This window comes from Acanthochromis polyacanthus, chromosome 14, assembly GCF_021347895.1.
Source record: "Acanthochromis polyacanthus isolate Apoly-LR-REF ecotype Palm Island chromosome 14, KAUST_Apoly_ChrSc, whole genome shotgun sequence".
NCBI lineage: Eukaryota > Metazoa > Chordata > Actinopteri > Pomacentridae > Acanthochromis > Acanthochromis polyacanthus.
In genome coordinates, this window is record NC_067126.1 from 22,238,893 (window position 1) to 22,261,747 (window position 22,855).

At 39.3% G+C, this 22,855-nt stretch overlaps 1 protein-coding gene across 3 annotated transcripts in view; it reads right to left on the reverse strand.

The window, feature by feature from the left end:
• adarb1b (adenosine deaminase RNA specific B1b) overlaps positions 1 to 22,855 on the reverse strand; it is a 137,038-nt gene that overhangs the window by 22,338 nt on the left and 91,845 nt on the right. For all 3 annotated transcript variants that reach the window (XM_051958629.1, XM_051958628.1, XM_051958627.1), the window contains 2 exons: positions 5,899 to 5,973; positions 1,849 to 2,774 (listed from right to left, as the gene is read on the reverse strand). In XM_051958629.1, the coding sequence (XP_051814589.1) occupies positions 1,849 to 2,774; positions 5,899 to 5,926 (954 nt within the window). In that variant the 5' untranslated portion in view covers positions 5,927 to 5,973. The remainder of the gene's footprint in view (positions 1 to 1,848; positions 2,775 to 5,898; positions 5,974 to 22,855) is intronic.

A 22,855-nucleotide genomic window follows, 5' to 3' on the forward strand; every position in this document is an offset into this window, starting at 1 on the left:
GAACAAAGCGCTCATTGATAGTCCACAAGGTTTTAAAACTCCAGTTCAGATTCTGGGGGAAACTCAAGTGAACTTCACACATCTTTTGTTCTTGGACAGCCAGCTCCCCTAGCTGGCTCTTTATCCATTGCTAATGTGATGGAAAATGACGACAACCAGGAGGAGAGATGACGGCTGGATGATCACAAATTAAAGAGATTAGTCCAATATTACTTCCCTGCTACTTCAGAGTCACCCACTCATAGCCAGATCATTTGACTTTCCAATGCCAAGGTCATTTATGACTTTTATTCTCTAGGGGTGCAAAAATACAGATCGCTTTTGTTCTTACATATGCCCAAAACTGTTCTGTGATGTGCAAAAGAATTCTTTTTTCTGTACTACTGCTACTCTGTACTGCACTATACCATTTTCCTTGAAAATTGTTTTTTGGGGTAAAGCATTAAAAAACAAATTCAAGCTCGAAAACAAAAATCTTTAGTTTTTTTTTTTTTTTTTTACGACAGCAGTGGACTCATTCTGCCCCATTATTGCCTTGCCAGATGGAAACAGGCTGCAGAAATTAAATATCAAGTGACACAGAATTAATAGAGCAATTAGAGGGGGTGCTATCATTAAAATGGGGTGCTTGCTGAATAAATCAGCTGACAAGTGGAGAGAGTGAGTAAAGAGAAAAGAAAAGGCTTAGGGGAGGGACTGTTGACAGTGTGTCGAGCTGATTAGCTTTGCTGGCTGTGTTATCTCTCTTCACACACTGCCAGTCACCTCTACTGTGGCATCTAAAGGTACCACCTTCCCTCAGTGCCTGCTAACCTGATGTGAATGAGATTTTAATGATAACCTAGTACAACAGCAGAGTTTGACAGGTGAAGTAGCTTGGAGTCAGCCCTTTTTGCAACTAATAAAAGGTCCAAAGGAGTGCTTTCCTTGAAGGTTCTGGCCACATCTTTGATCAGAGCTCAGTATGATGACTTTATTTCATCAGCAGCTATTCATTCTGGAATTATTATTCATTATAGAGAATGCCATAAGTCATCTGAAGGTTTGTGCATTATCAAAAAGAAAAGTGTTAGTAACCTGGACAGTCGGTAAGTAAGATCTCATCTTGATTATCTGCATGATAATGATTATTAGAATCCAATGCAGTGTCTAAAAAGATGTCTTTTAAAACCTTATAGCTCCATCTGTTTAGAAGGTGCATCTAAGTCTTTTTAATTCTGTCATTCTTGACTCTTTCTAAATCTGTTTCAGGGCAATGCATGATTCATGCAAGTCATCCAATAACAGCTTTAATGAAGGCACAAATGCCACTGCATTCTTTAAAAAGCAATGTAATGAGATTTACAGACTGATCAGGGATTTGCATACCTTTCAGATACTTCCATTTTAGTGTTTAGAATTTCTTATAAGACTAGGAAAGTCAATTCAATGTGTCACATATTGACCATTGACAGCCTTCAAATTAAAAGCTCTGTATTGTATCTACACACTCATTATATCATGCCTAAAATAGATACTCAATACAACAGTGTTGTGAGAAAGCACAAGTGCTTTGTATATCCCTATGCATTATAAAACAGTCCTATTTACCAGCCATTCAAAGTACCCATAGGTGTACCTCAAAACTTCATGGACTGTGATGAAAAGTATGATTATGTAGATTTCTGCTTTTAGAAGTAGAACTATTCCAGTAAGTTTTCTATTTTATTATTTTATCATTGTACTAATTTTTATTATTGCAAAGATAATTGTTGGTTATTTGTAATACACTGAGAAAATTGTGATACATCCTCAAGTACACAACTGGTAAAATAAGGGCTTCTCTGGCCGATCAAAGAAATATCTTACCTGGGGTAGGTGAAGCTGCAATCCCTCTCGTGGAATGGGTTGCCGGGATGGTGTCTGGTCTAGCTGCATGTTGAACAGAGCAGACAGGGCGGCTTGTGCTGCCCGGGCTTTAGCTAGCTTCTTGTTGCGCCCTGAGCCTTCAAACGTCTGTGTATCCACCGTTACTGACATCACAAAATTCTTGGCGTGACTCTCACCGCTCTCTGAGACAAAGTCATATTTGAGGCCTGGCCTGAGCTCATTGAGGATCATGACTGGGTTTTTGCCACTGGAGGGCGAGCTGAAAGCAGATGGAGGGGGCAATGGGGCTTGGACAAGGTTGCTGCCGGGTGGTGTGGGCAGTGGGTACTCCCCTAGTGAGTTTAGGGAGCTGCTACCATTGGAGCCTAGATAGAAGGATTCTTCAGGTGCGGCTGGTGTCTCAAAGCCATTGAAGAGCATGTCTGGGAAGTCAGCTTGGTCAGATGTAAAGTCTGTGTTCACTGTCAGCGTTCGGCCCATGGCCAGGTGTGCCTCAGATGCATTGGGGAACTGGACAAAGGAACGCAGTGCTTTCTCAGCTGCATTCAGTTTAGCTTTCTTCTTGGTTGGGCCCATGCCCTCAAACATCTGTCCGTTGACCTCCACAGTCATGACAAAAACCGGTGCATGGACTGGTCCTGTCTGAGACAGCAGTTTGTACTGTAGACCTGGTTTGATTTCATTCAGCTGCATCAGAGCGTTCTTGGGCAGGACTGGCCCTGGTGTTTTCTTGCGTTTCTTGGCTCGGAACTTGGAATGTGTGTGGCCATTGTTTCCCTCTTCTAAGGGACGCTTTCGACTGCCCAGGCCACTTCCATTGGGGAGCTGCTCAGCCACTCCCACCCCGTCTTTGCAGGACACGTTGTCCAGGTTTCGGTTTTCCTTAACGTCGGTGCTGCTTGAACCTGCGGTGCCCAGAAAGAGTAACTTACAACGCCTTCGTTGCAGGATCTTGTAAATGCAAAATTTATAGATTCCTTTATCACTCTTTGGAACTGAACCAATGATTTGTGTTCCTTTATCAAGGCAAGAGAAGTTGGCTTTTAATTATTTTTGAACATATTACCTACAGTCTGTCGATATTACTATAAATCGCAGAACATCAACACATGTATTGTCCTTTTTAGAGATGGTATGTTACCAGAAGTATTATTTGCCAATATTCTAAGCATTGTTGAGGATTTTTGGGGTCAAGTTGTATTTAATTTTGATATTAAACTCTTAATACATGTTCGAAATTAAAGTTGTAGTTAGAAAGGCTTGTTATTTTGAGAGTCAAGGGAAAGTGGGAGAAATGTCTTTTCAAGTAAAACAACTAGTGTACACTTTACAGGTTACACAGTGTTGTAGGTCTCAAACATAAATGCACGTAGATATGAGCACACATATCAACGCTCAACATAGACATGCGCACACACATACACACGCTCACACATACTCACTCACTCACTCACTCGCTCATACGTGCACAAACAGAACTGTTCTTCTTCCACTCAATTAGTTTTAAATAGCTTGAATGCCTATAGAGAACATAGTAAATGTTCCGTTTAAACCGCAAGTTCTGAAATACACTGTACTGGGGAACACATATCACTGAATCCAGTTAACAAAGTGGATGGAATATTGGCAAAAATTTTCATTTATAACATCCTTCAGCAAAGGCTTGATAGGTTACTCCTTGCGGTACTCAGGAGAAAGAGAGGCCGCAGTGTGCATGAGTGGGATTGTAGGTTGGGTTGAGGGAGTGCAGGGGAGTAGTGCAGGGAGAGGAGCTGAGGACCAGGCAAAAAGGAGAGTACATCAAAGAGGCAGAAGGAGAAGACTCCACCTACTGCAGGATCCTAAAGGCTTGACTGGTGACACGGTGGGAGGCTAAAATGTTGTTTACTCCTTTTACATCAAGTTTTTAAAAGAATGACTGTCGTATTTAAAATGAGGAAAATCAGAATAAAAAAACTGTTTCTAATGAGGTGCCATTCATAAGACCCTGCGCCTCTGAGATCCCCCCATGGAGCTTGTCAGAGAACACAGTGTTTTAGGTTGCAAAACGTACTGACATGCCATTACTATCTGCATTGTGCAACTGACATGTCTCAAGGCAAGAAAAAAAGCATTTGTTTCTAAGATCACAAACACAAACTGCACATCCTTCAGTTTATGAGCTGAATACATGCAATACTTTTTGTGTGTTCATGCATTCTGCAAATTGGTATTTGTGTTGGCAAACAAACTTACGAGTAGCCAAAAAGAACCGTCACCTATCGGAATGCTGACAGGTGAAATTTTTGGATTTGACAGGGGCACTGTCATCACCAATGACCTTTAACCACCACTGATACTGTAGTTTAGAGATTTAGCTGTGGTGGACAACAGGGAATCATACTGTCATTACAAATCTATAATTTCAAAATATACAGTATGTCGTGTTGTGGTTCAAGCACCAAACTACTGTAATTTTGGTGTTTTCGTTGAAGTTGTTGCACATATTTTAATATACATGTTTTCTTGTAAGAAAGAAGCCAATTTAAAAAAAGGAAACGCATATTGAAAACTCTGGCATGCTACACAAATACAGTGAATAAAATGGCACACAGAAAAATCTGGAGCTCCCTTTCTCCATTCCAAAATTAATTATTCAATACACCAAATGTACATTTTGCCTAAAGGCTTCAAATTAATCCTATATACTTTACAGTATAATGAATTTGCAGGATGGATATCCAGTAGAACTCAAGAGCCTAGGACCAGATCAGAGGACAAAAGCCACAGAGCAACAGCCATGCACTGAACTATGGCACACATGCATTTGTGGTCATTATCATGCCCAGTTTTGTGTAATCAGCATCCATTATTTACACAAAGACAAAAAAAAACAACAACACTCCATACGCTTGGATCTTTCTGAGTTAAAATCCCCTGTGGGGGCTGCATGAACCAAATACTGCCGGAAAAAAAAAAGTCTTTTATCACAACTTCATTTTAAGTGGGACTTGTTTGCTGGGGTTTTGATTTGGGATGATTTTTGCGATTAAAGAATTTCAAGAGCTGCTAAGGTTGTCACATAAAAGTTAAAAGTTCTTTCATGTTTTCCTCTGGTGTTCCCTTAGTATTAAAGAAACTGGCTTGTGTAAGCTTGGACTGCGTTTTATCTTCAAATATATCTTTTGACTGCCAGTAAAAATGTGCGAAAGAGGCTTCAGAAGCTTTGAAAGACAACAAAGCCTATTTTGCAATGGCTTATTTGAGCTTACACATAAAACATACTTTCTACAGAGCAAAAACACAAAATATGGCACTATAATTAGAACTGCTGGTTTGTATTCCAGGTTAGGGCACTGCTGGAATGACAGCTACTTTTGAATGTGGGTTCAAAATTGTTGGAGGTGTGAGGAAATACATTCTGTCGTGTCTTTCTGTGGCTTCTGAGCCTCAGTTACTGAGTTCAAACCAAAGTGTCTAATTAAATTTCAAAAAGCTGGAGCGGAGAGGAGTTTTTGAAGAGAAAAATCAAGGTGGAGGAAATCTGAAATTTGACCTGAAGGAACTCAGATGTAATGATTCTCTAGAAAGTTTCTGTAACATCAGCACAGTGTATTTGGGTGTGCACGCAATGCAGGTGAGGACAAATCATAGCGCCATCCTCGGACAGAATTTGACAGATGGAGCCTTTAAACGTGACTTCATGGCCCAGCAGGTGAACAGTATTTTTGTTTTTACAGACACATTTTTCAAAACATATTTATATGTTCGATTTGAATCTATTCCGCCTTGTGTTGCACATGATTTTTTATTAAATGCTGGTTAAGCAGTATGGAAATACTTGCATAATAAAAGCAAGCACAATCTGTTCACACTGATTACACAGCAGAGAAAGACAGGAGGACACACAAAAGAAGACATGCGTGCAGACAGAAAGGAGGGAAACATACAGTAAGTACAGGCAGACGCTTAAATGTAGAGACCAGGTATTGCACAGACAGGAAGACTGACAGACAGAAAGACAAATGAGAAGAATTAGAGTGGACTCACTCATATTCTCTTCCTCATCCACATCCATGGTGACGGGTTTGTTCTGACCGGAGAGCAACCTCGCCCCCACTGCACCTGGAGATTAGAGGACAGAAAGGTGGACCTCATGAGCACAGACAGAATGATACACGTGCTCATAAACATATTCAAAGTGCTTGAGTAGCGACAGCAATGAAAAATTTCTTGCTTGATGCACAAGCGCACGCACACACACAAAGAAACATAGGACTGTGCAAGTAGCCCCTGGGGTAGGCATATAAATATTCAGAGACCGAGAGATATCAGGGTGAGAGAGGAGGCCAAGGCTGACAGGCCTTAATAGCAGGAGCAGTCTATTGTGACTTTAATATCCCTCCGATTAGACCTCATTTCCCACTGCCTGCTGAGAGATATACAGCGAGTGACATGGCCAAGTCACTCCACTGTCACACACACACACGACTTATCTCAAGGTGGAGAGTGCGATTTAAGCTCCATTAAGCAATACTTTTCACACCAACATTGAATTAAATGATTTCTTGCAATCTGAAACTTTCATTCATACTGACAATGAACACCAAATTGTTAGGTCATTACAGATTTTTTTTTTTAAAGTCAGTTTTCTGCAATGATCACTTTGCTGTGTTTTGACTGGCCGGCTCCAAAGCCACAAATGAGTGACCCATTAAGAAATGTGGAGAGAGAGACATTATCCTCTTAGCATTCTCGAAAATTTTGGTCAGTGGAAAACTATGTCATCCATTTATACACGCAAATACAAACACAATACGGATATAACTATTATCTATTTTTGAAGAGTTGTGGTGTTTGCTTCTGCAAAGAGAATTCAGTTAGAGCTGTGTTTCTGGTCATCTGAAAAATGCAAAGTCAATAATCTCTCTGCTTTTAGCTCTGTTTTGGCCTCCACCAGCTAAATCTTTCCTTACTGTATGTTCACTACAGGCCTGTACAACAAAGCAAGTTCAACATACTCAGGATCTATTTTTATGATTCTCACCAGGAGAACAAACTATAGTCCTAAACCAGTATAAGGAAACTGAAAACATAACACAGACCCAAAGAAACACAGCTGCTGCAGTCAAGACCAGAAAGAAAAGAGAATAAGAAACAACAGACTGTGTGAACGGGTGAGTTAAAGGGCTTATCAGTATCACTGTCTCATCTTTAAGACACAAGTAGATTTGACTATAAGTTACAAGTGTGTATTCTATTGAACATGTTGCTTAGATGTAACCTATTCTTATGGCATGTAAGTTCATTTTATCCTTATTCTTTTAGCTGTATCTTGGAGGTGTTCAACAGTCTTGGAACCGAGTAAAGAACAAACGTAAAAACATAACGCAAAGCAGAAAGTAGGCTTACTGATAATCTTCTAAGGCAAGTAAGTATCAGAATCAGAAATTCTTTTATTGATCCCGGAGGGGAAATTGCTTAAGTACAGGGCTTCAGTGCTGTAATCCGTCTCTGTGTTAGGATTATATCACTACACAAAGGCCTATAAAACAATAAAATGGCTTTGAAATTACTAGCAGTCAACAGAAGAAAAAAAAAAGCTAGGAAGACTGGAGTTCCCTCAAATAAAAATCTACATCTCTCATATCTGTGCTCTCAGATGCCCTTTAAAAAAGCCTGCCCTGCTAAAAGACTCTCTCACTATCTGCACACCGAGCTGCACGGGATCCTCGAGGAATGATGATGCCATTTCCCTAAAAAGTTGACTGGTCAGCAGACGGTACTTTAATACATGTTATCTTGAACATGATGTAATCTGGAGCAGGTTATATGTGCAGCGTCAGTGACCATGCTACTGAACCACCATCACTTCCCTTAAAACCCAGGACCAAACACAAAGTTACCTCACTGAACCCAAATCCTGCTTCGTGTAAACTTTGTGTACTGTTTTAGTACTGAGCAGGAAGTAGTACATAGATTTATTAGAACTTTTCCGGTGGAAATAGTTGGCTGTTGCAGCTGTAAACAAGGTTATGTGAGAGTGCCTCGGGCCATAAAACAACAAAAGTAAGAAGATGCTAAAATGTTTAGAGCGCTGAAGGGAATTCATATTTCTCTGTGGGTTTCTCACATCAAGCACTTTATTTTTATATAAATGTAGTCATTTCACAGCTTACAGTTCATATAAAATATTATATACTCTGCTTAATTATTTTAGGTGTTGTATGTAGAATCTAAAGAAGCAGATCACATTTATTATACTGAACATAATGTCTGTATCGCCATAACTACTTGTTGATGAAAAAATGGCATCAAAATAGTTGACATTATTAAATAAAAAAATGCACAATTATTCAATTACATTGTTGCTGATGATCAAAAATAAAAAAATGTATTTTTAAATAATCATTTAACCCTGCTTAGCATGAATTAAATCAACTTTCATGATCTCTAGAAAATGTAATTTTAGAAAATTTACTTTGTTGAACAGTTACATCACTGACTTGCGCTATGCTTCTAATTACAGAATTAACAGTTGTGAAAGTTTGGACTGCACAACACGAATCTCCCATCAGCCTCCCCACCGACCACTTGAAAAGCCACAGAGCGACAAAAAATATTGCTGAGAGCGGGCGCAGCAGATGAGCGCAGACTGATGAAACAGACTAACAGACGAAGCTAGACGAGGAAAAAGAGAGTTAAAGTAGCAAAGAGGGAGAAGACAGAGAACGAACAACACAAAGAGACACAGAGAAAGCAGGAAAAAGATGGCACCATGATACAGAACAGATTGTGCTGATTCTACTCTCTCCCTCTATCCGCCTTCCATCAGTGCCCCCATTCCTCAGCCAGACACTTTCTTAAGCTAAACTAAATGGGCTAATTAATCTGGGCTAATGGTGGGTGACAGCAAATATGCTAGCACAATTATCACCCTATTAAAGATTCATATTCCAAACCATAATTGAAAATGAAAAGGTGGGGTGAAGGGAGGATGGGTGGGAGTCTGCCCCCCCCCCCTCCAAGCCCCCCCACACACACATCCAGAAACTCAGCACCACATCTTTTGAACTGTTACTCCAGCAGTGCATGATGCGGTAGGATTTTATGGCGGCGGACGTTTAATTATTGGGTAAATGAATTAGAGACAATTTATCTAAAGCATGAAACTAGTTTGAAAACATGAATGTGGTTGAAATAAGCTGCGAGAGCTCCACAAAGAATTCATGAAGTGGATGTGCGGTGTGTTTGTGGATGTGTGTCGTGAAAACTAGATCTCTACGCAGTCCTAAAGGGCACCGCGCTTCATAAAAAAACATGGCCACAGCATTCTGTTACCTAAAAAGAAAGCTTTTATTTTTGTATTGAGTGAGATTCAAAAAAAAAAAAATACACCAGGGAGAAAATCGGGGCACTCTCAATTCTCAGAACCAATATAATAGAGATGCATGGTTAGTAGGGTATATCGCTATTGGGCTAAATGTGTGTATAATATGCTGCGTGGGAGTTTGTGGATGTGCAGGTAAATATATCTCCAGACTCCACAGTACGTTCAGCCACATGCAGAGCAAAAATGACAAATTGGAGTAATTCAAAGCTGTCTGGTTAATGAAGGTAAATGCATTACATATTGAGTCATGCGTATCTATTAAGCTTAAAAGGCAGCAATATTATCGTTCATATGGTCTGTTGCCTGATTGTCCTGGGTATTATTTTGATTTTAGGTATTGTGGGTATTTATTTTATTCTGTAATATGGTCATCGGCCCAATAAATACTCAGCACAACACTATATATTCTATTCCTGTCATCACACATACAACTTCTATCGTAGATTTTTCATGTATTGGTTGACACCAAATGGCAACTATGCACTTTGAATATGATTAAATGACAGACATGTATTGTGGTGTGTGAGCTAGGAACATGTTTTGCCCACACATTTAATTTAGAGAAACATCATGGTTTATTATCTTGGGATTGAAGGCATTCACGCTAAGAGGAGACGAAATTGTTCAGGACATACTAGGTAAACAGCATTTAAACATTTTCTCATGGCGTTTCAACATTTTTCTTTAAAGATCAGACATTTTTGGACATTAAAGCTCACAAAACTAAATTAGACATTTGCATGCATAAGAATTTATAAGGCGCTAGTAAATGCAAAGCAGAATCCCTGATAGATTTTGGTTTTGACCACTTTTGAACGCACGTAGCAGCCAAAGTAAAGGGTTTAAAGTGAGCCAAAAGAATTGAAGCGGAGCGCTGCCATCTATCTGCCTCCACATGCATAAACGATGGTGCGTCATCAAGTTGTGAGACGGCGTGGTTCCAGGTAATTCTGAGTGGACGCCAAGGGAGGCAGGGAAGAGAGAAAGATGAGAAAGAAGATGAAAACCCTCAAATTCAATCTGGCACGGTGAGAGGGACTGAGGGGAAATAAGGTGGTTTTGATTTGTCTCTCATCCCTCGCTTGCGCTGTGACGGAGCGATAGAGCGTCGCCACCGTGGAGGGAGTACCGGCAGTGGCCCACTGATGGGAGGAGGTGGGGCAGGGGGATGGAAAGGTAAAGGTGAGTGAGCGATGGAGGACAAGAGAGATAGAAAATGCAATCCTATTCCAAGTAAAAGAGAATCATTATCTCCTTTAAAACAGAAGGAGATGGAAAGGTCTGCCCTTGGCAGGCTGTGGGGTTCAAACCGTCTAAAGCAAACTGCCTTTGAAGGCAAGTCTAAGAAGATTTTCCATCAAAAAAATATCATATCAACCTCAAATCTTAAAAACAATGAAGGAAGTATACTTTATCATACTGGGCATTACTTACTCTTGAAATGCACATATCTGATGCACTAGATCTGTGGATATACTGAATCCATCCTGGAGTGATTCTTTCTGCAACTCTCCAAGTTTTGTAAGTTTTCCTGGTTCACATTCAGCCCATCTCTGGCACTGACCCACATAAACAACAACATGAGCATCTTTAATCATATTTTCCCTGAATTTCTCCAAAAAAAAAAAAAAAAAGCTAAAGAAGTCCTACTTGTTTTATAGCCTCTCCTAACATCATGCGTTATACAATGAGGCAGTAGTAGCTTTTGTTTTTGATAGGGAATATCATTCAACTCTTTAATACTTTACTAACAATTCATCAACATCCCCACATAACCTTAGCCTTCGGTCTCAGTGGCATAATAGCATTATTTAGGATATTCTCTCCTCATCCAGTAAGTCCTGCCTTTTCTGGTCTCTGTAGTACCTTATCTACCTGACCTTTCACTGCAAATGGTAAGTGTGGGCTCTTAAAATGCTTAGGACACGGATCTGCCTCTCTAGGAGGGGAGCTTTTACAGAGTGTGTACCAGAACTCTGAGTGCCTCTTTCCAGTCTCTTGTATTGCTTTAGATTCTGGTCTCTGCACTCAGCCTCTTTATTTGGTGGCCAGTCAGCTTGAATTTGTGAGGCCAGTTCCATCCACTCCAGGCTGGTACATCACCCCACGCTATTGTCACAGGCAGCATAGAGCTACAGCTTTCAGAACACTAAATAGCTTTAAAGTGCCTTTATATGATTTAAGTTATTCACCTTTTTGTATGTTTAATCATCTATTCTGGCATATGCTTCTATAGTAGCTTGACTGTAACACAGATTTTTTATGATTTAATTGTTTTCTGTGTATCTATCACCATATAACTGCTGTTGTATTGGTGACCGACTCAAGTCCTTTACTAACATGCTTAGTGGCAATATTAGGTGACTTTTTCCACATTTGTTTCTGTGTACTCTCTGAGCAGCCTCGCAACTTTTCTCCGCATTTCTGACACAGCATGTCTTTACAATGACAGTAAATTAGGGAGCATGGTGTGTCTATTCCTATCTATAATTCTGCGACAACCTATGCACACAATTCTTACTTGACCCTCTGTTTTCCTTACATCATGTCTGTCAATTACAGCGATAGTAATGCTATAATTTTCGAGGGCAACACTGAATTCTGTACCTGATTCCTAATTGATGCTGTATTACATTCAGCACAGCAGTAAACAACATCATTAGCTGCGTTTCCATTAATTTGATGGCAACCAAACGTGTCGGCTTCATGTCTGGTCACTCTTCTGTTAAAGTTGCAATCTTACAGGGTCAGACCTCGTAACATTCCCGCATCACTTTCAGCACAGCACAAGTCTAAACTGCACCCAGTCGCATTAATGGTTAGACACGCACAAGCAGCAGTACTTCAGAGCTGTGTGAAGTGATTAAGGGTAGTCCTTTTCCACTTTTCAGCACCAATATTCAACCAAACTTATCAGAGAGAGAGTTTTTCCTCTAAGATTATTAAATACTTGCAATCCAAGTCTTATTTTTATATTAGGGAGTTTTTGCAACATTTCAAAAGTTCACTTCAAATTGGCTTGACAATCATAAGGAAACATGGCTTCTGTCTTGCTTTTGATCGAAATGGCTGAGGCGAAACTTCTCCACTTAGCGGCACAGCAACCACTCATCATCGCTCAAGTTCACGTCCAAACTTGTCCATGCCACTAAAGATCATCGAATCCCAGGATTAAAGGTTTGTATTTTATACATTTGAAATCGTAAAGACTCCAGCAAACAATGCACCTTCCTTTATGAGGACACAGACTGTTTACATGTAAAGAAACCCAACGACAACAGCAAAAAATTTGTACACACGATGCAACCAAGAAGGACACAAGACGACACAGTTGCAATTTGTATCGATGATGACACGGCAATTGGCCCACTGATGGGACGATAGCTTCTAATTGGTCCCTCGACAAGATGATGGCCTCTGATTGGTCTGACTGTAAACTCCTGTTTCTACTGTCATCTCACAGAAAAGGCCTGCACTTCCATTTGATTATACACACGACGAACAGTGCTCGGCCTTTGAAAGCACTTATCTCCTTTCCTTTTACTTTTACTTTCATCTTTCACTCAAACTATGTGAAACAAACTAGTTTCAAGAAAACTCTACAAATACACGGCATCTTTGGCACTAAATGGCAACATCTGACAGTATGAAAAAGTAAAATTAAATAAAATGATTTAATTACATCAAAAAAGTCAGCGTTAAACACAGACAGAACCTTATAACACTAAACCTAATAAAAAAAGAGATAGGTTGTATCTTGCTGTTTTTGATGGATGAAATTACTTGAAAGCAATTGTACTTATTGCCTCGCACAATTTTTCAGTCTGCAGTGCCGGCAGTGAGCGTCAGTGACACCGCCGAATGCTTTGGCCCACTGAGGATATCTACTACTGTCACCAAGACTACATTAGCAGCATATTAAAAGTCAAAAGCTTCCTCCTTCAAACTTTCAGCAGCCCGACATGCTGCTGTGTTGACAGGACTAAGACATGCTCCAAAAACAGCCCCCACTTAGCTCCTGTCACCAGCAGACAGAGAAAAAGCATGCATCCCTGCACAAATACAGCAATGCACGTACTCCTCTCCATGCTGCTGAAGGCAACCCAGACAAAAAGATTCCTCACTCTCAAGAATTATACCTGCAGGCTAGATTAATTCTAATGATTTTCCTGCTATTATTTACCTTCGTTTTTCAGCGTTTCACATTAATTTGACGTGCAGATTTTTTTTTAATAGAACAAATTCTCTCTTTTTCAGTGAAATATGGCTGAATATTGTATCATCTGAACGCACAGTAATTGATGTGCAAGGCTAAATTGTTTGCTCTGAAAAAGCAAAGATGAATGTGTTTTTCTCATAAGTGCTATCGCTTTCTTGATAATATCTTTTCTTTTTTTTTTTAATTACATCTCTGAAAGGTAAATTCAGGTCTGCAGGGCGTGACGATATTGGAGAACTTGCAAGGGAAACGTCCTCATCCTGTCGTACTGTGCTGCCTGCGTGGGGTTCTTTAAATTTTAGCAGATCAAGATGTTTTGGAATGATCAAACCTCGTGTCATTTTGTCAAACAAACCCAAGAAGCAAGCATGTTGGAAAATTGAAGTATTGACATAGTTAGAATGTGTTGCAAAAGAAGATTAAAATGCCTCGTGAATGAATAGCCAAGGAGCACTTCAAGGAAAATCTTCTATTTTATGCAAAGAGAAAAAGAAATTTTAAACAAACGGAGACAACAGAATGGAATTGGACTCTGACCTTTACAAATCTTACACTGAAGAGCCCCTTCTGCAGAAAACACATTTTTAATTCGCTTTAAATCATTTCACCGGGTTATTTGGTGCAGACATTTAATTGCAATGTGATTTGCTGCAAGTTTGCAATTCCTAAACTGACAGTCAAGGCCTATATCATTTTAATTATTGCTTTTTCTTAGGTTCTGCTTCTTTTCCGAAGGATTTATATTTTGCCTAGCGTATAGTAAGACAGTGAATATATCTTTTACTATCATTTTACACAGGCTGTTTATTTATTAATGCATAAATAATTCTATACTTAACCGCTTATAAGTGCTTCTTATGACTGCATTAAAGTGTTATGGAACATTCATTAAAGATTTATACAGTGAATGAAAGCTGCACAGGGATACTTCAGCGTCCCACTGTGCACCATTTTACTTGACACTAATCTGCAAAGACAGCTTGTATGAGTTCGCTTGAAAAATATAAATATAGGACGAATTACATTCATATACTAAGAGGTATAGGAAAGTTGGGTATTAAGCCTACCATTGCTTTGAAATCTACACTTTTATCTTTAATCTTATTGGAATAAAAGCTAGGAAAAGTCATGCAAATATAGATCAAACTGATTATTTTTGTGGACAACGCTAGAGGTAAAAACTTAAACGTCCCACGTTTCTGTCACCTTCATATCCACAGCATCACACTTTTGGTCATTTACAGCCAACGACTCGCTTGGCCGGCAGACTGTTTAACTGACTGCCGAGGTCCGACAGACTCTCTGCGGTGGCATTGTTGTTTGCAAGAGAATGCCAGGACTTGCTGGGTAATGGACCAATACAGAAGCTCAGCTGGGAGTTAAGAGGGAAAAATGGGCGCTGCCCTTGCACAACCCGCTATCACTCAAGCCCCTGTGGCAGAGCTAATTCAGAGGTCCACTGTTGAAATTCAATTTTGATGTGTTCCCTTGCAAAGAAAACTGTCACAACTGTCACAGCTGAAAAGGTTCATTTCTGTCAGTTGCTTTCTGACAATTAAAAAATAACTAATTGACAATGACAGAGTGGACATAAAATATGAAGCCAGGTATGATTACCAGCTTATGACGTGCAACGGTAATGCTTATCTACGCACATTTTAAAATAAAATAGCTGTGCTGAATGACTACAATGCAAGTACAACGATCTTCTGTTTCCCTTAAGCATAAAAAAATGTCAACTGAGAAAACAGAACAGCAGGGATGGAAAGGTGAAGAAAAAGGAGCGACTGAACCTTTTATTGTGTTTCCAGACTTTAATATCTGACAGTCAGTTGTTTATCATCATGGACTGCTGATGGTGAGAGTAGAGGAAGGTGGAGAAAACAGAGGCACAGAGTATCAATATGAATTTTTTATTTGATGGATTTTATGGGGGTTGCATTTCAGAAGGCTGGCAGAGTCAAGGTTCATAGAGAGAGAGAGAATGAAAGCAAGAGAGGCCAAGTCATAAAGCCCAGGCAACACATAATGGTGTCCCTGCACATGAAGAACGCGTGCGCACACATGCACACACACACGCACGCACGCACGCACGCACGCACGCACGCACGCACGCACGCACGCACGCACGCACACACACACACACACACACACTTCTGTTTGCAACATGCTATATTCTATTCTCCACCACATGCATAAAAAAGATGTAAACACAAAGCCCCAAAACATGGCACCTCAAATTTAAACACTCAAACTCCCTAATGCATTTTCCATCTTTTGTTTCTGTGAACCACACACACATTGATTTTTACAATCATGCCCTTATTTCTCTCTCTCTCTCTCACACACACACACACACATATACAAACAGTAGAGACTCTTTCTTACTTGTTTCCTCTTTTCTCCCTCCAACAATTTCACAAAAACACACACAAACACATAATGCAAACTTTCTAGGCTGACTCCAGGTGTGGTCATAAATCATCAGAGTGAGTGGCTATGATTCCCTCGAGCAGCAGCAGGGCTGGTGGACCTGAGAGGAGGCTGCAGTTAAATGGCTGCCCTTGCTTTCTGTGTCCATCAAGGCCAATAGGACCCAGCGCTCAACCTCTGGGCACGACGCATTTTAGACGGCTGACATCAGTGACACAAAAACACATTTTAGATGAGCAAATAGACAGATACTCTCTCTCTCACACACACACACACAGGTAGCCAGATACAAAAGAAAAGAAGGAAAAAATGCCACAACGGTGAAGTATTTTGCGAGGTCCATCTGATTTTTCCCCACTAGCTCTAATTCTCAGTCAGTTTAGTCACATTTATATGGACTATTAATAATCCAATAATTACAACAAAGCAGGCTATTGTCATGAACGTACCAATGATATTTGATGCAGCTGGAAATCCCAGCCCAGCTTCTATTCTGCTTTTCTTTGACATATGTTCTTGCTGGCTAAGTTTTTGTTTTGATCGCACTTTAACGGCTTGCGTTCACTTTATTAAACTCTCTATAAAATGTTATTTAAACCAGTGTAATTACAGCGCACCAGCACAAGATAAGGTGTAGGATGAGGTGGCTACCAAGAACGTCCACCTCCAAGGAAACCAGACGTAAACATCTGCTTGAAATGGCTTTATATGGTCTGTTTTCAGCTGTGTGGTCACACATGGTGCAGACTTTGACACATAGTGAAGTGAATGCCGGAACGATTAGATAACTGTGTTGTGGTCTGGCATAATACTATCATAGGAACAGATTGGAAAGCTTGCTGAGTAAGTCATAATTAACAGCATATCAGATATTGTGCAAAGTGCTGTGTTGCTCTGAAACCAACCCACAGTACGTTATACAGCAGGGATGTCAAACATACGGCCTGAGGGCCAAAACCGGCCTGCCAGAGGGTCTAATCCGGCCCACAGGATGACTTTATAGTGTAAAAATTACAGAGAAGACATTAACTGCAAGTTGTAAATTTGTAAAACTATACAGTTGATACAATTCCTAGACCATGACAAGTTTGTGCTGATCATAAAGTAAAATGCTATATTTATTATTGTTCTTTTGTCATTTTGTGTCTCATCTTTGTAATATTTATCTTGTTTTGTTGTTTTTTGTTTGACTTTTTATCTCATGTTTTTGCTGTTTGGTTTCTCATTTTGTGTTTCCTTTTTGTCTGACTTGTGTTTGTTGTCTTAATTTTGTCATTGTGTGTTTGCTTCATTCATTGTTTTGTGCAACGTTTGTGTCATCTAATGTTTTTTCTTCGTCTCGCTTGTGTTGTTTACTTTTTCTTGTTTTGTGTCTCGTATTTGTCCTTTTTGGTCTTGTGTCATTTGAGTAACTGTCTTGGTTTTGTCTTTTGTCATGTTTTTTGTCATTTTGTAAACTTTTTTGTCTCTATTTTGTTTTGTTTCGTGTCGTTTGTCTCATTTTTGTTGTTTTATGTGCTGTTTTTGTCATTTTGCGTCTCATTTTTGCAGTGCTGGTCTGAATAGCAATTTCTGGGCTCCGGAGGAGTTCATCGTCAGACGCCGGCAGCATTGGCATTACCATGTTAGAGTGGATATCTCCCTCTTCGGCATTTTGTCTTCTGTTTACACTGCTGTTGTAGACACACTGTGCTCTGTAAGTTGTAATGTGTATATGATAAACTGAGGCATAATATTGTTGAAACTGAACTTTTAGAAAAAAATTTCTGCACAAATTTCAGGTAGTTCATCATGTTCTGCCACTGTATCATTTTTTCAATGCTCTGTTCTTTGGTTATCTGCTGCCACTTGCACAGGTTTTGTAAATTTTTTGTAAAAGTTTTAATTTATGACTTTTACTCTACTATTTAGTTATGTTTTATTCTTATTTTATTTTCTTAACTTATTTTCCTGTATGTTTAAAAGGGAGAAAGTCATCTGGAATTTCATTGTGCATTGTGTATAATGACAGTAAAGCTTTCTTTTCTTATCTTCTCTGAACGTTTTAAGAATCCATTTTTTGGCACGAAAACAAACGGAAACATTTGGAGCTGTGGTTATTTGTAGGTTACTATGTTGTGATTTCACTGGTCCGGCCCACTTGAGCTCCAACCAAAGTGAAAAAGATGTTTTAATGCAATTTTAAAAAAATCAGATTTGAACTCTGACGTACACAAATTCAGAGAACAAAGCTGCTAAGCATGACAGCCAATTAAACATAAAATCCTCAGTGTCTCCATTTGAAATGTCAGTGCTTACCTTGAGTCTGGGGCATTGCCAACTAAATCTCACAGAAAGGAAGTTTGGTGTAATCAAGAATCAAAGCTGCGATTAAGTAATCATGATTGCATCTTAAAAACACTGCTTAAATGAGAAACTTTATGTTTAAGCAGGACATAGAATAACTAATTTATGCTTTTATTTGTTGTAGAGTGGACTGCTGCCACAGACTTCTAACTGGCCTTCCGAAAAAGAAAATTTGAAATTAGCAACTCATTCAAAATGCCGCTGCTGCTGCTAGAATACTGAAAAAAAGAAGAAAAAAAAACTCTACAAAGAGAAAGCACATCACTTCAATTAATAGATCCCTGCAGTGGCCTCTAGTTAAAAATAAAATTTGGTATAAGTCGCTGCTTACTGTGTTTAAGTGTCTTAGTGGTCTGGTTCCAAAATATATAATAGTTATATTAACTGCCTTGTAGGTCTATCAGGTCTGCAGGGACTGGTCAGTTCAGACAAGACACAATGAAATGGCTTTAATTCATTTTGATGCAATCAGCTCCCATTAGAACAAAGATACACCCCAACCGTAGCGAGCTTAAGACTTCTTTCGTCCACTGTATTTCTATACAGTCTGGTTTAAGCTTGTCTGGGCTTTTATGTCTTTTATATTTTATCTTTAAAAGTTTCTTTTAATTTCAATTTGAACATTATAAAGCATTTTTCTTTCTTTTCAAACATTTCTATGTATCATGTAAAGCTCTTTGAACTGCCATAATGTGCTTGTACAAATAAACCAGCCTTGACTTTGCAAAATCCAGGAAAAGATTAAAAAAATGAAGACAGAAAATGCCCACACGTGTGAGATTTGTGAGACCGTATACATTGCAGAAGGATGAGATGACTTATAGAAATAACAGCTCTTATGCTGCATATGTATTAGGCAGCCTTATCGCTAATCATCTGCTGGTCAGGTCCAGCACTTGATAGTGATAGTTTACAATAAAATAAAGCCATCCCCAACTTAAAACCACTTTTGTGTGAATGATATGTGAATGATATGGTATATGCAGCAGCAATGGCAGTATGTTAACTATACAATATGGTCCTTGATGAAAATAATAAGTGATGTAGCTTGTGAGCCATATGAGGCACTGGTATCATTTTTACACTAACTTTTTCAGAGCATGATATTTATTAGGGGGCAATAAAGTTACAAGCTGCTAATATGCAACAGGCATATTGTTCTGACGTAAATAAAACACTCTGTTTAACATTAAAAGTGTTCAAAAGGGTCACTGTTTCTGAAAAGCCACATGATGACAAGAGTAGCAGGCCAGAGAAACCCCGAAAGAAAACAAAAGAAAGCAATTACTGATTGTCAATTACAATCAAGTATTCAACAGAAAAAAGGTGATGAACTCAACGACAGAGAAAGTAGCTGAAAGGGGTCTTTCAAAGAATTGAATTTGCTGTTAGGCATATTACCGCAGTTACTGTTTTTGTTGCTAAAACAACTTAGGAAGAGATGGAAACGAGGGAAAACGGGAGAGTTGTGTTGGGAACAAAAGCAGAGAACCATAGAGAAAAGAGAGGGGAAACGGATCGAACGAGACTGAGAGTCCAAAATGAGTAATCGAAGATGAGGGGGAGGAGGAGATGAAAGGGAAAAAAAGGGGCAAGGGAAGGGGAAGAAAGTGGACAGAGACAAATGGCCATGGGAAATGGTTGGTGCAGCAGAGTCGGCCTATGAGACAGCCCTCTCAGCAGCCCTAACACAGACTGATAGGCCCACCAGGCAGCGCCACCACCCCAGTCCATTCCATTTCTGTCTGATTCTGGGTTTATTTAAAAAAATATTTAGATACATCACATTTCATCCCATATCAGGGTTAGCCTACTCACCAGAATGTGCTACTAGGACAGGGATGGAATGTGCTACTATTTTCTAGAATTAGAAAACTAAACAAAATCTTTTGTTTTTCTGTGTGTTTCTTGTTAGTCAATGCTGTTATGGTACACAACCATGAACATTTCTCACTTTCACTGGCAAATAACGAGGTAACAAACATGTTTTAAGTTGTCTTTTAGTGTAGGCAGGACTCCTCTCTCCTCTGAATGGTCCCTCCACTCTGCTGACTCCTAATTAGATCTGTATCCTCCAAAACATCCGGAGCAAAAAAAATTACATTTTGACTCATCTCTGTAATTAAAGGCATGCATTTCATAATCCTGTCTGTGCCAAGATGTTCCAGTAATTTTCAGATGTTGACTATGATCTACAGGCACGTATTGTAGTAAAGGACCGCAGTAGGCCGCAGGATTTTAGTAATGAACGGAAGAGTAAATAGCAATAGATGCAGAAATGAGGCTTAAAAGCAGAGAAGAACAGAGTAAAATAGAAAATAAAGACAAGGAGGACTGCAAGGATCATTGTTAACTGTCCATGTATGCAGTTAGATAAGTGAGTGCTACTGTCGCCATTCCGCAATCCCATTACTTTCCCCAATAAGGCTTTGGCAGCTCAGTGATTACCTGAAGAAAGTGCGAGAGAGGAAGAATCTTAATAGAAATGGGATCGGCTCTTTTTTGTAAAGCTCGAGCCCCCTTCCTCTCCTTCTTCCTGAGGTGATGTCTCCAGGCACTGACCAGGTAATGCAGCGTAATGGAGTACACGTGTGGGCGCCGGTGGCCTAATGGAGAGGGGTTGTGGCAGAAAGGGGAGTGCCTGTCGTCCTGCCTGATTGAAACTGATGGGCCAAGGTAAGGGGGCCGCAGAGTACGGCCACCCAACATGGCCCTCCCTGCCTCATCAGACACACTCACACGTGGACACACATACATACACACCTTATCTCAGAGTCCATTATTCAATTTGGCCCTTCTAATGACCACTGAATTAGGCTGCCAGAAGCGATTTGCCTTCTGAGCCCTACTGTTGGATGTACATGCTTTCTTCTGCTCTGCATATTAAGAGGCAGCCGTTCACACACTGACATCCTGTGAGCTCCGTCCAATCAGTGAATTTATGCACTCGGACAAGGAAGCTATCTGAGACAATGAACCCTTAATAAAAATGGACTTTATGTTTCCCTCAGAGTTTTTAGATAAGAATCAAACATCCAATTAATGGACGTGCAAAGCTGTCTGGCACAACTGACAGAAAAGAAATATGCCTTTAGAAATACGAGGTCATACGATCATAAAACACCATTGGTCTCACAATAAAAGGGACTAAAGAAAATGGCTCTTTGCTGAAAATTCTGGGCACCACTCTTTCAGACCATTAGCCAAAGAAATCTAGATCTGTAGGGCGTTCAGTGTGTGCACTTTATTAAATTATTAAATTTTTTACATTTATTTGGTATCTTTCAAGGGTAAATGTGGCCAGAATATCATTAGCCATCACTAATGTGCAAACTCCTCTGTGATTGAAGCTGTCACTTGTAGTGTCGACAATCACTGGCTGGAGCTGTGAGGACTGTGAGTATTAACAGTTGTAGTGGTGCTTGTTTGGATATGCTGAATTGTGATTGTGCGGTTGTTAAAATAATAACGGCATTTTTCACTTGTGGCTATGGCAACTGTAAATATCCACAGCAATGTGAATTGAATGCAGGGTTAAATAACATTGTAAATAGGATACAATTATTAGATTTAACATAATGCTTATTTTAATATTTAATAAACCTATAGGGGGGAAAGCTTTATTTATTTCAAATTGAAATTTAATTTATAATCAATCAATTATTTAGCCCTATTGTTTTCGATAAAAAAATATTCAGAATTGTAAGCATTTTACTATATGCCAGTTTTATGTTAATGAAATTCTCATAGCTTAATGATTTTAAATGTAATTTTCCAGGGAATGTGTTATTATTTTGAGATACTGTGATTCAGACTTGACGCCTTATTGATGTTTTATATTGTACCTTGTTCAAAGCCAGATCAGAGAACATCGAGAAAGTCATTTAAGACCAGCCAAGTCATAAATATGGATGTAACTTATTGCCATACTGAACAAGTCTTCAATCAACTTCCTCAACAACACTTGCTACAGAGGCTAACGCAACAATAAATATCAAAACCAAAAAGCAAAATCACACTGTACATATATGAAGCTCTACAGTCCACCATCACATGCAAAAAATTATATAGATGAAATTGTAACGTTCCAGTGCACACCAATTCAGGGTCTGTTCAACGTAATTTGATTCAGTCACCGTGAGGATTCAGTGTATCTATGTGCAGTACATTTGTAAATAAAATGTGACTAGAATAAATGAATTTTCTCAGTTTCAATCAGCAGCAGCAGTGGTAAACATGGGCTCTAAAAGAGTGGACATCTGTTTTCACACAGATGCTTATCGTATATTTTTACTTCATTTCCTGGATTAGTCTCTCCTGATATGTCACGGTTCATTTCTACAGCTCCAATGAAATTTTCACCAAGCACAGAATCCAATCTGTCATAGGGCTGGTAACCTAAAGTCTGACTGTATCCACATCATGTGACTTACAGAACACGGACAGTAATGATATTTGATTGTACAGTTTGTGTTAAGTGTGTTGTGCTCAGTAATCAGTTACATGTGACAGTATCATGGCTGCACTGCATTTGGAAATAAAATCATTAAATCATACAGAAGATCTGAATGCTGGAAACAATACACTGTTGTCAGATTTATTGTTTTTTTTTTTTT